The 15,895-nt window shown below is 34.2% G+C and overlaps 1 protein-coding gene across 4 annotated transcripts in view; it reads right to left on the bottom strand.

Annotated features, from left to right (window-relative positions):
• Window positions 1–8,903: 8,903 nt before the first annotated feature.
• LOC149775778 (putative RNA-binding protein EEED8.10) overlaps window positions 8,904–15,895 on the bottom strand; it is a 68,824-nt gene continuing 61,832 nt past the window's right edge. For all 4 annotated transcript variants that reach the window (XM_089942989.1, XM_089942987.1, XM_089942986.1 and 1 more), the window contains one exon: window positions 8,904–10,809. In XM_089942989.1, coding sequence (XP_089799115.1) covers window positions 10,685–10,809 — 125 coding nt within the window. In that variant the 3' untranslated portion in view covers window positions 8,904–10,684. The remainder of the gene's footprint in view (window positions 10,810–15,895) is intronic.

The raw sequence follows: 15,895 nt of genomic DNA on the forward strand, positions 1-15,895 counted from the left end.
TCCGTCAGTGAAACGTAACACAGAGAACAAATTTTGTGTTTGATTCTGAATCGAATGAATAGCCAGTGTAGGGTACAGAGCAGCGGGAAGGTGTGTTCTAATCGTGGTACTCTAAGGATGATCCGAGCAGCTGTGTTTTGAACTTTTTGAAATTTCTGGAGTAGATATTGAGAATATTGAGTATGAAGCTGATTTAAAATTGCGTTAATATTAGTACGAGTCCCAACGTTGTCAGCGCCAACAAGTGGTGCCGTAGCAACTCAGTAAATCAGCTACTGCAACTGTTCCAAGTCAAGTATCATATTTGTTGTAACAGATCGTGAGTAGTCATCGCTGAACGAAACTACGTTTTGAACAGAACTTGCTACTGGCAAGTGCATAAAAATATCTTCTACGGTTTGATTAGCTCGTTGATATATAGCGCTTCTAAATAAACTCCAACCGTTGATCACGAATGTTATTTATGTATCAGCTGCAATGTCTGCAGGTAGATTAGTAGTCGTTCGGATTCTACCTCGTACTTCAAGAACGGCTTTATGCGGCAACGGACTCGCATCTTCGTCTCGTGTGTTAAAGGTTCGCATACCCATTTTGCTAGGATTATTTGAATTTTCATCGAGATACTCAACATACTCAAATTCTGTTATTGAATTATTTGTTATTTCCTCGGTCAGGTCAAGATAATTTTGGATAGACATTTTCTGCTATTGTTAGACAAAATCATCCACTAATGGTAAGTTAACTACAGGCTATAAACAGTCCACTAGAACTCCGCAATATCTGGACGTTGCTAATTTTCTAATAATTTCTTCGCCTGGTGGAGGTAGCATATTTTTGTCGTTTTATCAACGCCACAGTAGTTTCTCATATTGGTGATATTTCAGAAATTACTTGTTTTATATCCCTGTCGCTTGCAATAGGTGGAGTTCCCTTATGTTTATCAGCAATCTTTTGTCCTGCTGCTGCTCTAACTACTGAAGCGGATCCTGTGCCAAACTTTTAGATGAGTCTAACGCAATTGATGCTACTTTATTTGCAATTCCAGGTGCATTTTCAATTATGTTTATAAGAATATAAATATATTTCCTAAGAAACCTCCTACGATTTTTCGTTGCTTCATTTTGTTATACAAAACTGCCTGAAAAAAATTGACTTTGGTGACCTAGCTGTGATCAGTTAACTGACCACAAGTGCAGATAATATGTTACAATTTCATTATTGAGAATTAGCTGCCTGCCGGATTGATCAGTCAGTGTTATCGTGATGGAAGATATTTGATTTTCAATACTAACAGGATAGTAATTTATTTGTTTTGGAGTCACTTGCATAAGCGGACCTGGCTGAACATCAGGACTACAAGAATAAATAATTTGTCCTTGACTGACACGTGCTATATACGACTCGCTGGCAATCGAGCAGTTAAATAAAATCGAATTTATTTTTGTTATATCCACTGTTGACTCACCCTCGCATAAAATTGAAGCAATTTGAGATCTAGAACCGTATTGTTTTCGAGCAATGTCTAACAACGATTCGATGATATTGGCGATACTGAAATCAACCAGAAAATTGTTTTTTTTTTTTTTGTTTTTGTTTTTTAAACAGGATTTTGGCACGCAGTGTGTTATAGTTTGGAATGAGCTCAAAATTGTATGACGAAGATTCAACTTTAGTTGTAATCAATTACTTTATTGCTTGAATTAAATATATAACGTTATAAGGCCTTGTGGTATCTTAACAGAAGTCCAAGCCGAGTCAGGTGGCTGGATCAATTGAAATGTGAAATCGTCATTCAAGTTAGTTTTTTACATTTGCCATTGAGTGACAAGCAGTAGCTCAAACTAAACCTATTTCGCATTGCGTCCGTGAGTCCAGCTCGATTTGTGGATTATAAATAACAGAGATGCTTGCACTGTCCGCCGCAGTCTAAGATGAATCAAACAGTAATGTGGTTGATAACATTGTTATTTCATCTGATAGATAAAATTGAACTGCTGTAAGTTTGTGCTCTGCTGTTAACGAATCATATCACTACGTAAAATATAATATTCGTCGAATGTTAGATAACCGTTTAATCTGAGATTTTATGAAAATTTCAACAATTTCGTTGTCCATTTATGTGCTCATATTTCCGGATTCCTTTGATGATATTAATAGCATTAATCGATCAAATATTTCAGCTTGGAAATTGAAGATCTTAACGCCGTAGCCTCTCTTTTTCTTTGTTCCTATCTTATCAAGATCTCATGCAAGTATACCTAATTTTTTCTTTCATTCGGTGATCTTAATAAAATGATCTGCAATAATACCTATCTTGTGTGTCACGGAATTGTGTATGAGTTATATCAATATGTATATTTTGTCAAAAATGTACTCGGGTTTCATTGCCGCGTACAGCGTCACCCGAGGGTGCTATATTTTTTCGGCTCTAGTTATTTCAAAATACTGAGCGAAACTCAGACCATGCTGCATGTGCGAATTGTCTGCACCGCGAAAACCTAAGTACCTAGCTGCGCATATCTGTCACAGCTAGTATACATGAAGAGCAAATTCTCTATAACCAAATAACATTACGACGAGTCTTGTCAGAAAGCTTATCCCTTTAAGGGAGCAAATCTCCAGCTGTAGAGCTGCCTTATACATGCCTGCCATGCCTTGTATATGGTTTGATGTGGAATCACATAACTCTGTGTGGTTTCGTGTGACGTATACGCTGTGTTATGGTGACGTTGGATCGGAAGAGTGTACTGGTTTTCTCGATGCGAGGGACCAAGGCTTCGCGACCATCGAGTCTGTATTAAATGTGAGGGCTCTAGAGGGATCCTTCAACAGCCTGAGAGGGGCGGACCATGCGTGGGCACTTCTCTGACCATTGACTAGAGCGAGCGGAACCGGAGTTACATCTTGGATGTCAAATGGGCGCCATGATAGTTATGTGTTCCACGTTGTTATTTTCACTATTGCTATCTGAGCAAATTTTCATTCATTCCTATTGCAATATCGTTATATGAACGATCGATAGGTTCATAATTTCATTCATACCTATTGCAATATCGTTATATGAACGATGGATAGGTTCATATTTTCATTCATTCCTATTTCAATATCGTTATGTGAACGATTGATAGGTTCGTAATTTCATTCATTCCTATTGCAATATCGTTATGTGAACGATCGATAGGTTCATAATTTCATTCATTCCTATTTCAATATCGTTATGTGAACGATCGATAGGTTCATAATTTCATTAATTCCTATTGCAATATCGTTATATGAACGATCGATAGGTTCATAATTTCATTCATTCCTTTTTTCAATATCGTTTTATGAATGATACATTCAAATCGACATGCTTTTCAATATCGTTTTATAAACGATACATTCAAATTTACATGCATTTCAAAATCGTTATTTGAACGATACATTAAAATTTACATGCTTTTCAATATCGTTTTATGAAAGATACATTCAAATTTACATGCATTTCAATATCGTTGTATGAACAATACATTCAAGACTTTGTTTTGGGGTGTAGATCATATACTTTTATTTTGTTGATCGGTGATAGGACTTAATTCACGTTTGTTTGAAATTCTATTTGTTAAATTCATGTTTTTTTCATTGAGTTAATTGTTGTTGATAGTTCCATGTTAGGAACTTTATAATTTTCCTTATCTTTTTGTTTATAATAGTGTCAGATTTGTTAATATTTAATTTGCGTTTATAAATAAACATCTTATAAACGCAGTTGCTTTTGGTGTCTTTCCTAATCCAGTCCCACCGTGTTTGTTATATAAATTTATATGTTCTACCAGATCAGCTGATCCCATATTGTCAAGGGCGCTGTTATTATTTGCTTTTGTAGTTTCTAGCTAATTAATTCATTTCATCGTCTTACATAATTTCTTTTTCTGTTATTAACGCCGATTTTCCGAATAATTGTTTATTAAAATTTATGTACTCGTCATCATAAATCTTTTTTCAAAATTTTTTCTTTTTTTGCGTATCGAAAAATTGTTCACGTTAGTCATTTATTTCATCCAAGATCAGTTTTTGCATTTCCTCATCTGATATTTTCATGCTCGTCTGTATCGTTTCTTTCTGGGATTCAGCTTGTTTACCTATTTGCTCAACGATTTGTTCTGCAGCTTTTTCTGTCCTTCTTTAAATAGACCAAGTAGTCCTTTCTCTGATAACTTTTAACATTTACTGATGATGCCGCAGAAAATATCCGGTTGTTTGCCAAGTCTAGCGGTTCTTCTGCTGTTTGCTGCAACAAATTTCTTTAAAATCTCTATTCATTTTGCATCCATTTTTCGTTTTATTTAAATTTATTAGACCAATTTTAGATTCTGTCCGCTAGACTAATTTTCAGATGTTGTCAGTTATATTAATTTTTACAGTCCAAAAACTTATCTATTCCACATCTGAACATGCAATTTCAATAATGTGCTAGCTTTTCAAACAAAAAGAAATTCTGATTTCCATGAGCAACAGGCTGCTCTGACGCTGGCATCCTTCCAGTAGCGTCATTATAAAGCTCAGCAAATTTATCTTTTAATACACCTCAATATTGTTATCGTGCTATATTTTGTACATCAACCTTGTGTATGTATTTCGCCTGATAAATCAATTGACATTGTAAAAACCTTGAGCTAGGTCAAATGCATTACATAACAGAAAGTTACACGACAGTGAAAAAAAAGATTTTATCATATTCATCTCGGTATTGCTTAGCAGAATGTAATCAATGACAATTATTTTATGTTCGTCTGAATGTAGCTCGGCAACACCAATTAGATCTTCAGGTTGTTTTATGATAAATATATCACATACACCAAGTTCATTTTTTAGCTTTTCATTGTATTCGCTAAGCAATATGTATTTATCCTGTTGTGGATTGATCGTATAAATATAATCTCGATCGTAGTTGAAGAAGTCATTAAGTAATAAATTCATCAAAAGGTTATTTTTTTCTGATCCATTTCGTCCCATTTGGCAGTTTGGTAGGTTGTGGTTATGTTGATGTTTGATTAAGCGCCCCATGTCAAAGTTGATTATGCTCATTTTACACCAGGTATTCAAATTTTTTTATCTTGCTGTAATAATAAAAAGGAACTATTATAAAAAATTTAGTAGGTTACTCGAAAGCTTAACAGAAAAAACATCAGGAAATACAATCCTCACGGCTGGTGCAGACATAACAAACTATCTAAAAAAATCTGGAGATACAATGACAGGTAACTTAAGTATGTCAGGTCAGCGAGTGTTAGACCTTGAAACAGCATATCCACCTATCAATGCAGATAACACACAAGCTGTTAAGTTTTGCCCAACTTAAGACGATTGATAATAGCAAGTTATCATTGAGAGGTGGACAAATTACTGGAAATATCATCATGAATGGAAAAAATAATAAATGTTGAAACCAAATACCCTCCTGCTAACGTAAATAACACAAGCTTAGCACGGTCGATAATAACTGTTTCTAGATGGTGGAACAATGGCTGGAAATAGAGATATGGGTGCGAAATTAATACTTAATACTCAACTTGATAATACAACGTTGACCAGTAACGATTTTGTAACAAATGTAAAGTTAGTCAAGGAACATTTTGTAATAAAATCCAGTGATACAATGATGGGTGTGTTAAACGTGGGCTCGAATAAAATTACATCGACTTTTAATCCAATCGCCCCGTCGTATCTTACAAATAAACAATATGTAGATGCTGAGATATGTATAGCATCAGCAAGTACAATTACGTACAATTACTACCGCAGATTCCGCTTATTTTAAAAAGGTCTGGAGGCACAATTACAGGTGCAATCGATATGTTTGATTACAAGATAACTTCTATATATACACCTGCCTCTACATTTGATTTTGTCAATAAACAGTATGTTGATAGTGTTAGCCAGTCGCTTGCGATTGGTGGTAGTACAAAGCATTTTTAAAATAGTGTCAGTCACATTCCACGTCTCACTGATGCTAGATGTTATCGTTGGGGTTTTGTTGCAACAGCATCAAGTTATTATTCCGAGAATAATCCAAGTTATGTGTTTGTGTTCAACAGCCTTATTAGCAGGCCAGAGTGGACCACAAACGGAAAAATAAGTGACTTTTGGATTAAATTACAGTATCCAGAAGCCGTAGCAATATGGAAATTTCAACTACAAGGTGTATTAAAAATGAGTTCCTGGTTTATACAAACTGGAGATTATAACATCAACTGATGATACAATTTGGATTATGCCGTATACAGCAATGAGTGATTATGTTGTTAATTCTCAACAATTTACACTTGATTCTGCGGTAACCATAAACAAGTACACATATTTCTCAATTTATGTTGTCAAAGCTGAAAGTCCTTACCCAGGTTTGTTGATGTTTCAGATATGTACACATGACGATGTAATGTGATTGTAATAAATAATGTCTGTTGATTCTCCTTCAGTCAGAGTCGCAAAAGAGTTTCATAATTTTATACTAAACCCGAAAACAGAAATCAAAATAGCTGATGTTGATCAGCTACACCCAGAAAGTGTTGAGGAAGCAATAGGGGTAAATATAATTGCTTGAATAAAAAAAATTAACTTTAGATTCACCCGGTTTAAATGTGAACAGTAACTTTGCTAGAGTTGCAGGAATGAGAGGCCCTCAATTGAAATACGCTATGAGAGACTTTGATATAATTAGCAATTACTGTCCTGCAAGTGACTGTGAGGAACAGTGATTAAAGGTTCAAAAATTCCTGTTACATAAGCTGCTGGAGCTAAATAAAGAAAATCTTTTGACGATTGATAAATCTAACCTTATAAAAATGAAATATCATGGTGGTAAAGAGCCAGAGCAAGAGTGACTGAACAAGATTCACAATGAGCTTGACGAACTAACTGAAACAAGGAAACACAAGTCTTTTTTTTAAATTGTAAGTTTAGAGACACATTTGCTAAAAGTCGATTATTCCATGTGCTAGGTATGGATTACTATGATAAAAAGACGTTGCTGGAAATAGTAGATAATAGTGTTAATAATAACCAACTACCAACAACATATCTAGTTCTAACAGACTCTCACCGGCGATAAAGAAAAGTATAACGTATATCACATTAATGCTGCACTAAATGCAGTGTCAGAAATTGAGTCTAGAATTGAGTTATATGATGATGTCGAACAAGACATATTTTATCAGAAGCTCCATGAAGTACATCCGACTTCTGCAGAATGTTGAAATCTTTGTGTGTTTCTGTTCTATCATTGAATGTTTGAAATCATAATGTGGGAAATCCAACATAAAACAGAATTTAATAGAATTTGATAGAATCTTGGCAGGAAAATCTTTAAAATATATACAAAGGGTGCCTTGTATGGCAACCATTACTATAAAATAGGCAGCCATGGTTACTAAAAATAGAAAAACCTTTATATTACTTCTCTAGCAACCGCAATTTTGCATAAAAGTTTACAACTGATGCCAATATGCCATCAAATATGGTCACCATTGCTAAAAATAGTTAACCTTTATAAAAGTTCGGGATAATGCCTCATTCTGAAATAACAAATGTTTAGACATGTTTGAAAAATTCATGACAGCGCACATAAAAACAGAAGGTTTGAGTTGCTATGCATCATCAGTTTCATGTACTTTAGGTATGCATCTCAGAATTAGTTGTTTCTGAAAGAGGCATTGTCCTGAATGTACATGTATAGGTATATCAATACCTGAGGGATCTGCACTCACTCTGCATCACCGTACTTTCGCATCATTATTAAACCAAAGTATTTGTGACAATGCCTCTGTTAATGTTGTATTGACGATGCCTCTGTTAATGTTGTATTGACAAAGCCTCTGTTAATGTTGTATTGACGATTCCTCTGTTAATGTTATATTGACAATGCCTCTGTTAATGATGCATTGATGATGCCTCTGTTAATGTTGTATTGACCAATCCTACAGATGGCCTTAGTGGCTCTAGAACTGTTGATTTTCCCCCCGACTTAAATTCACGTGTAGTGCTGCAGGATATTTTCTGCAAACCAGGGCACACTACATTTCAGCTTCACTTACTAACAGTATCTTTCTTGCACAAGAGGTTTCAGAACAAATTATTTCCTCTTCAATTATGTACGGTATAGAATAGAAACACTCAACAGGTGTGGTCGGGGTTATTGCTGAAAAACATGCAAAAACATGATACAATAGGTGTTTGGTCCCAGGGTGTAGTAAAAGTCTTTTTACATAAATATATAAAGACATTCAACTTAAAAGAATACTTTGTATCATAGAATAAATTTGTGAAATCCTGAATCATACAATGAATTTTTTATATTATCAATCATTAATATAAAATATAATTAAAATATAAACTTGTCAAGTACTGTTCTTAATCATTCAGATTCAATTTCATACTCATTTTGAAATAATTTTTATATAGTAAAAAACAAACCAAAAAAAATATTTAGACATGACACAATGCTTTGCTATTACAAAATGTCAAGATAAAAAAAATTCCCATGAAAATGATATTACTTAAAAATGCCAATTTAATGGTAATTGCTATTTCTAAAATAAGGTGAATTCAATATTATTCATGGTGTGCCCATTTGTATGGATTTTGTCATTGCTACAAACCACAGATTTAAAAACCCAACAAAGAACTCCTACACAAACTGTACTGCCACTTCCACAATCCATGATTTAAGCACCAGCAAATATGGCATTTATTTAAAAAAATCAAACAAAAACATGGAAACTATAACAAAGTTAATGAATGTGTAATATATAAACAGTTGGCTGAATGTGATTAGAAATCATAAATATTGTTATATGGTCTTGTGAAATTAAAACTAAGTGCACTTCAGAAGACTCTAGGAATGAAATAAAATAAGGACAATGAAATAGTTTAAATTATTTTATTGAATACAACAAAATTGTGTCATCAAAACCTTCTGGATGACAATTATTGCTCACTATGTTAGTTTACAATGGTAGCCAGGTACGAAACTGGGTCAAGAAATGATGATGTCAGGTCTATCATAACAAATAACAGGGTAGTACAGATGCACAACATTAAATCGGCATTGTACTGGATGACACCATTAGACTGACCTCATTCAAAATTGCCCTTGTAATTTATCATTGATTTTGCCATATGTACTTCTCAGATTGTGCAAATAAAGTCCTTGCAAAGGAACAATGATGTATGAGGATCCAAATAAAGTGTATAATTGCCATTTAAAAGTACGTGTACACAATTTCCTAAAAAATTACACTCGTTACTGAAATAGTTCTGAATACCTACATGACCTGTATGAAGTTTGCTATAGATGGGACAAATGACGAATGAAGGTCACTCTTACAGTTCCACTTTTGTGTGTTCCTATATACTGACCACCATCATGAGCATTTTAAGGCATTAAAATCCTGATTAAAAGGTATTAAATTAAAAGGAATACAAAAATTATGTAAATAAAATCTCACGATCAAGAAGAGTCTTTCACTGTTGTTCCTATGGTTTGAAATTCCTTACAATGGTTACATATTTACATAGTAAACATTTATCCAATGTCATGTTGAATTACTGAACATAATTTGTAAAATTCATGTCTCATGAATACAATTTCACTATTATGCTCATCACAAAACTGCAGTGAACTTTGCACTGCTGCATGATGGTGCAGTGTCATGAAAAGTATGTCATTACCACTGATGAAATTATTACTAGTACATATCAATGCTACGTGACCAAACTACAGATGACAGCATTAGCAACATTCTTTTCATGTCACAGCTATTGTTAGCTAAAACATTTCTTCATGACTTGACAGGTCCTGGACAAAAGTTTTTACAGCAATTTAATACACTGATATGATACTACACTGGTCCTTGCGTTCCTTCAATCCATAATTCTAAAGACTTGGAAGACTCTATAAAACATTTTTAGAAAAAGAACCATGTCAGAATTCTCAAAGCAGCTTCATGTAAGAATATAAAGGCTACACCGCCAGCTTCCCATAGAGTTTATGGAACAGGCAAAATTAGCAATCTGTGACAGCACTGATCCTGATAGTTAAGCCAGAATTAGAGGTATATAGTGTTTTAAAAATATTAAAGGTGTCCCAACTGAAAAATGCTATCTACCACATCTTTTGCATTAAATGATGTCACAATGGATTCCAGGACTAGTCACATTCAGTCTGTCACATAGTTCTTCAAGACTAGTCACATTTATCAGTCTGTCACATAGTTCTTCAGGACTAGTCACATTCATCAGTCTGTCACATAGTTCTTCAGGACTAATCACATTCATCAGTCTGTCACATAGTTCTTCAGGACTAGTCACATTCATCAGTCTGTCACATAGTTCTTCAGGACTAGACATTTCCATCAGTCTGTCACATAGCTCTTCAGGTCTAGTCATATGCATCAGTATGTCACATAGTTCTTCAGGGCTAGTCACGTTCATCAGCCTGTCACACAGTTCTTCATGACAAGTCACATTTATCAGTTTGTCACATAATTATTCAGGACTATACCATATAGAATTTGTTCTTGGTGTTTGTTTCTATTATAATGACATGTCTTCAACATTCTGGATTTGGCACTCTTGAAGTACACTTCACTGAGGTAGACTCAAAACAGACAGCTTGAACTAAAAATTCATGGGACTGTTGAAATATTTAGGACAGTTTCCATCTCTCAGCTGCCAGTGGGTCATCATTATCCAGGTAATCATCACGATTTCCATCATCATAGTCATCCCAAACATCATCTTCAAAACCAACAACCGGATCACAGATAAATCCTACAAGCAAATTTTCAAGATGGTATATAAACATTACAGAATAAACTCTTCATTTTATTAACATACTAATTATCAGTCATGTTTAGCATGGGTTCTATGGTGACATTGACAGTGGAAGCAAACATTCTGAATAAAATTAGGACATCCCAAATTTCAGACTGTAATATGTTTTGCCTGGCATTCTAGAATTCATCAAAATAAAAAATAAACCACATGAACAATGTCTAAGTCAGAAAAAATTTCCAATAAAATTTTTAACCTTTATATATATATGTGTGTGTGTGTGTGTGTGTGTGTGTGTGTGTGTGTGTGTGTGTGTGTGTTTGAGAGAGAGAGAGATATAGATAGTCATTCAGCTGCATATTAACCCATATGGACTACCAGTATTTGCCATTTGCTACCACTCACACAATTTATTTTAAATACAGTTGTCTGCTACTTATTTAACTAATTTTTAATCATCCCCAGTTAAGTCTGAATAAATTACATTTTACTGATAAAGTCAATGTTTCCAGTTAAGTCTGAATAAATACTGTACTGATATAAAGTCAATGTCCCCAGTTAAGTCTGAATAAATGACATTTTACTGATAAAATCAATATCCCCAGTTAAGTCTGAATAAATGACATCTTAATGCAGTTCTTTGAATCTGACAATTCATAAAGTCTGATTTTTTCCTAAGAATTTTAACCTAACCAGTTCTCCAAAAGCTAATATAGTCTGATATACATAGCACCTCTAAATCAAGATCAAGCCACTTCCAAATTCTAAGTGAGTTGCTTACCTGATTTGTCCTAATTTTTAATTTGATTCACAAAACCTTGAGTGATGACATGTTTTGAAGATGCTAAAAGATGTAAATTATTAACATTCATCCACCCTGCCCTTATGAATAAAATCTTGTACAGAAGCTTTAAACTTTGTTTACAAAAGTGAAGCATCTGTCCTAATAATGGGGAACAATATTTGCTCTCTGTATTTCCTTGATCATCTCTAATTAGCACTCACTTATCTTGCACGAATTTCAATGAGTTGTCTCTTGCTTGTGCCTACATGGTATAATGCATCACTGGTTAAAAATATCCAGTGGTACATAGAAAACTGATAGATAATTACACTAAGCTAGAGAATTAGAAACTTTTCAAATTGTTGAAGACAATATTTTTTACCTAAATCGCTCTGAGATTATTACACTGTACTTTAATCCATGTAGTTTCAAGAGCTGGTATCCACCAAATCTTTTCATAATGCAGTGGATATTTTCTGTACTTTTGATGCAACCATTTCAATATGACACAAACTAATTACTCCAAATCCCCCAAATATGGAGAAAAAGAGTAAAACAAATCATGTTTTGGTAAATTCTGTGTTAGAATAGAACAAGAAAAAGAAATTTGATCCTTTATGGAAAGAGATTTATGAAAGGCGGAAATATGATGACAGTGGTGACAAGAAGTTTTGTTCATACTGTGAGAAGTATCTCAAAGTCGAAGAGAAAAAATGTTTGTCATGGGCACTGACAAATTTAGATCAGACCCAGTCAAGTTACAAAATCTCAATGCTACCCATAAGGCATGTGCAGCTCAGTCTAGTCATGATTAGTGATAAATGCTCAACAAAGAAGAATCTGTCCAAAATTTCAAATTTGCAGACACCCCATGCGGAGAGATGCTTAAAAACTACCCAAGGCAAACCACAATAAATTGCAAGTACAGTTCAATATTGTTCATTATACAGCCACTTACTCAGGACATTCTAACTTTCAAGGACTATGCAATGTATGGGAATTAAATTATATGAACATGGGAAACATATCCAAAAATGGCCTTACAGCAAAAGGATTTACTAGCAACATAGATATGACAAGAATGAAAATGTGATGAACAGCAAACTCGTAACTGTCATGGCAAATGCCAGACCTGTAGATGATGGTACAGGGAAGACAGATTTAGTCAAAATAGTTGATTTAAAGTCTTTACATGCTAAACACACTAAGGGGCCCTGGGTACTGTCACAAATACTCTGGATACTGTCACAAATAAAACTGCATAATGTGACAAATACTCTTGATACTTCACAAATAGACTGGATACTGTCACAAATACTCTGGATACTGCCACATATAGACTAGATAATTTCACAAATACTCTGATACTGCCACAAATAGACTGGATACTATCACAAATACTCTGGATACTGCCACAAATAGACTGGATACTACCACAAATAGACTGGATACTATCACAAATATTCTGGATACTGCCACAAATAGACTGGATACTACCACAAATAGACTGGATACTATCACAAATAGACTGCATACAGCAGTAAATAGACTGGATTTAACATTTGATGATTTTAACCCATTTTATCCTGAATACGTCTACGATCATAATACCTAATTCTATCCTGAATACGACTGTGGTCATAGTATCCAATTTTATCCTGAATACGACTATGGTCATACTCCATTACGTATGTATGTAGTGTCTTTAGAAACATGTGTTATACATCACAAATATTTGTATACTTCTTCACCAACACAGAAAATGGTTAAAGCATGAATGCCCAGTGAAATTTTCATAAAAATCTGCTTAGAAAAGAAATTTTTGGCTTGAAAATTGATCGATAAAATGATGGATGACAATGCAGATGTATGTGTGTGTGTGATTTGGATTGTCTGTAGTGTGACAGTTTATAGTGATGTCTAGCACTGAGGCATCATGCCGCAGACATGTAGCATGATATCCCACCCAGTCACATTATCCTGATACCAGGCCGACCAGTCCTAACACTAACCTCTTAATGCTGAGTGCCAAGCACGGCAAATGTTAGCAACTCAGATGTAAACATGGATGTTGATAGCGAGGTTAGTGACACTGAAGTTGGTGATCTCGATGATTCTGATAAGATTGACTTAAATGATGGGTTAGAATTGAATCAAGTTGATGAAAGAGATGATGCATGACTTCAAGCACTTTTCGACAGTGATTCGGAGAAAGAAGGTGACTGTGAAGGCTTTCAAGAGAAATGGGTCCAGGATGATTTTTCACCTCGGCAATGTGATATGGACAGTTTTATTCACCATTAAAGTATTATTGATATTACTCACATAGTGATGATGTGGACTTCAAAATGTGGACAAAAATTGTACTGATTAATTACCTTTATCTTACTAAAAGATTTCTAGGATTAATTTGTGACAAGTTTTCATGAGAAACTGCACGATGAAGTACATGTTCTAGAATGTGAAGTAAACAAATTGTTCCAGGTGTTTTGTTGTCCAATTTTAGCAAAATTATTATAACTTTTGAACTAACAGTGCTAGAAACTTCAAATTTGGACCAAAATACTAGAAATAGAATTATCTTTATTTTATTACCTTTTCAGAGATATATAATTTTAAATACTTTATAAAAGAAATAACATTGTTACAACATTTTTAGTAAACATGGTGAAGGTCATCACAATTTCTGCTGCTACTGCTGTATGATGCTCCATGTTACCACCATGTATTTAGAATTGCTTCTCAGGAATCAGGCACTGCAGTTGAAATTGGTAAACAGGATAAAATGGGTTAAGTGAAAATGAGAAACTATGAACCGGAATTGGCAGCACCACATGCTATGAAAAAGTACTTGTACCTACACAGATTCAAGGAGATTGTGAAAGAGTTCTATGTTGTACCACTATAATACCGAGTGCAGGAGGGAAGTGTGAGAAATTGCCATGATTTGGGAATCTAATTATTTCACATCAAACAGGTAAAATGTTTATTTATTATTATTCATGCATTTACTAAATACAACTACAAGCTTTTATTGCTCATTTTACTTCTTTAGTTGTTTAAACTTTCATGCAAAATCAGGGTTATGGAACTTATATTTCTTTTCTGTAATTAAATCTGTATTTATTATTCATTTTTAACATGTTAGAAAATTTAACAAAATTAAATGGTCTGCATTTTATTTGGACTTGTAAGAGCCTGAGGCTAAAGTTTGATGTCGAAACATTTGATATGATGTGACTACAGGGGGATTTACCAGATGACAAACTTCTGATCATCCCAGTGATGGAGAAAAGTTTGATGGGATGTGATTACAAGGGATCTACCAGGTGACAAACTTCTCACTATCCCAGTCAATGATGGGGAACAGTTTGATGGGATGTTATTAGAGGGGGATGTACCAGATGACAAACTCTGACCATCCCTGTCAATGACAGGAAACAGTTTGATAGGATTTGATTAGAGGGAGAAGTACCAGATGACAAACTTTTCACCATCGCAGTCAATGATCATATCTACATTGATAGAAGGCAAGCATTCACCTTTATCACAATTAAAATCTCAATTGTGTCAATAAAAGTAATTTATCACCGCCTTATCTCTTCATCAAAGCTGCAATAACAGTAGCCATGTCACCAACTGCTGCCTGGTGTTTTGGAAAATGTTATGTGACATTGGTCAGTTAGCTGCATCGAAAACTATGGAGTATACAATAATATTTTTGAGCCTTGACAAGTAAAACAAACACAATGGAGTTTAATAAAAAAATAAACTAAATTAACGAGGAAAATGTATTTTTCAAAATACAGTACAGCAGCTGTTGACTAACTTTGTCTGATTTTTCCTTACTTTATATTATGATGCACATAATACAGTGACTTGACGGCAAAGCTGAAGATATACAAGCAGCCATTAAAAAAACAGGGGTGTTTTCCACAAACATTAGGAATTCCACAGCTGAACTTGCTGAAATCATCAAGTTGTTGGAAATCGTTAGTTGTGCAAAACTCTACTTCTGTCTTATGAATATTGATAGCTAAAAAGAAACTGTTTAAAGCTACAAATGCATGAGATGTTTATTAGCACCAACTCTGCCGATTTAATAAATATGGTTAACACCGAAAGAGCAAGTGGACAATGGTTTAAATCAGGACCTGGAGGAAAACATTGCTTGTATAAAGGATTTTAAAAGGCAAATAAACACATATAAGACAATTAAAATTTCTTCTTTTTAATTTATAGCAATGTCACTTGCCTTGGACCTGTATTTTACATTATTTTAGTACTGTCTATATGCTG

This window comes from Sinohyriopsis cumingii, chromosome 19 (genome assembly GCF_028554795.1).
Source record: "Sinohyriopsis cumingii isolate HCF-2022 chromosome 19, ASM2855479v2, whole genome shotgun sequence".
NCBI classification, from domain to species: domain Eukaryota; kingdom Metazoa; phylum Mollusca; class Bivalvia; order Unionida; family Unionidae; genus Sinohyriopsis; species Sinohyriopsis cumingii.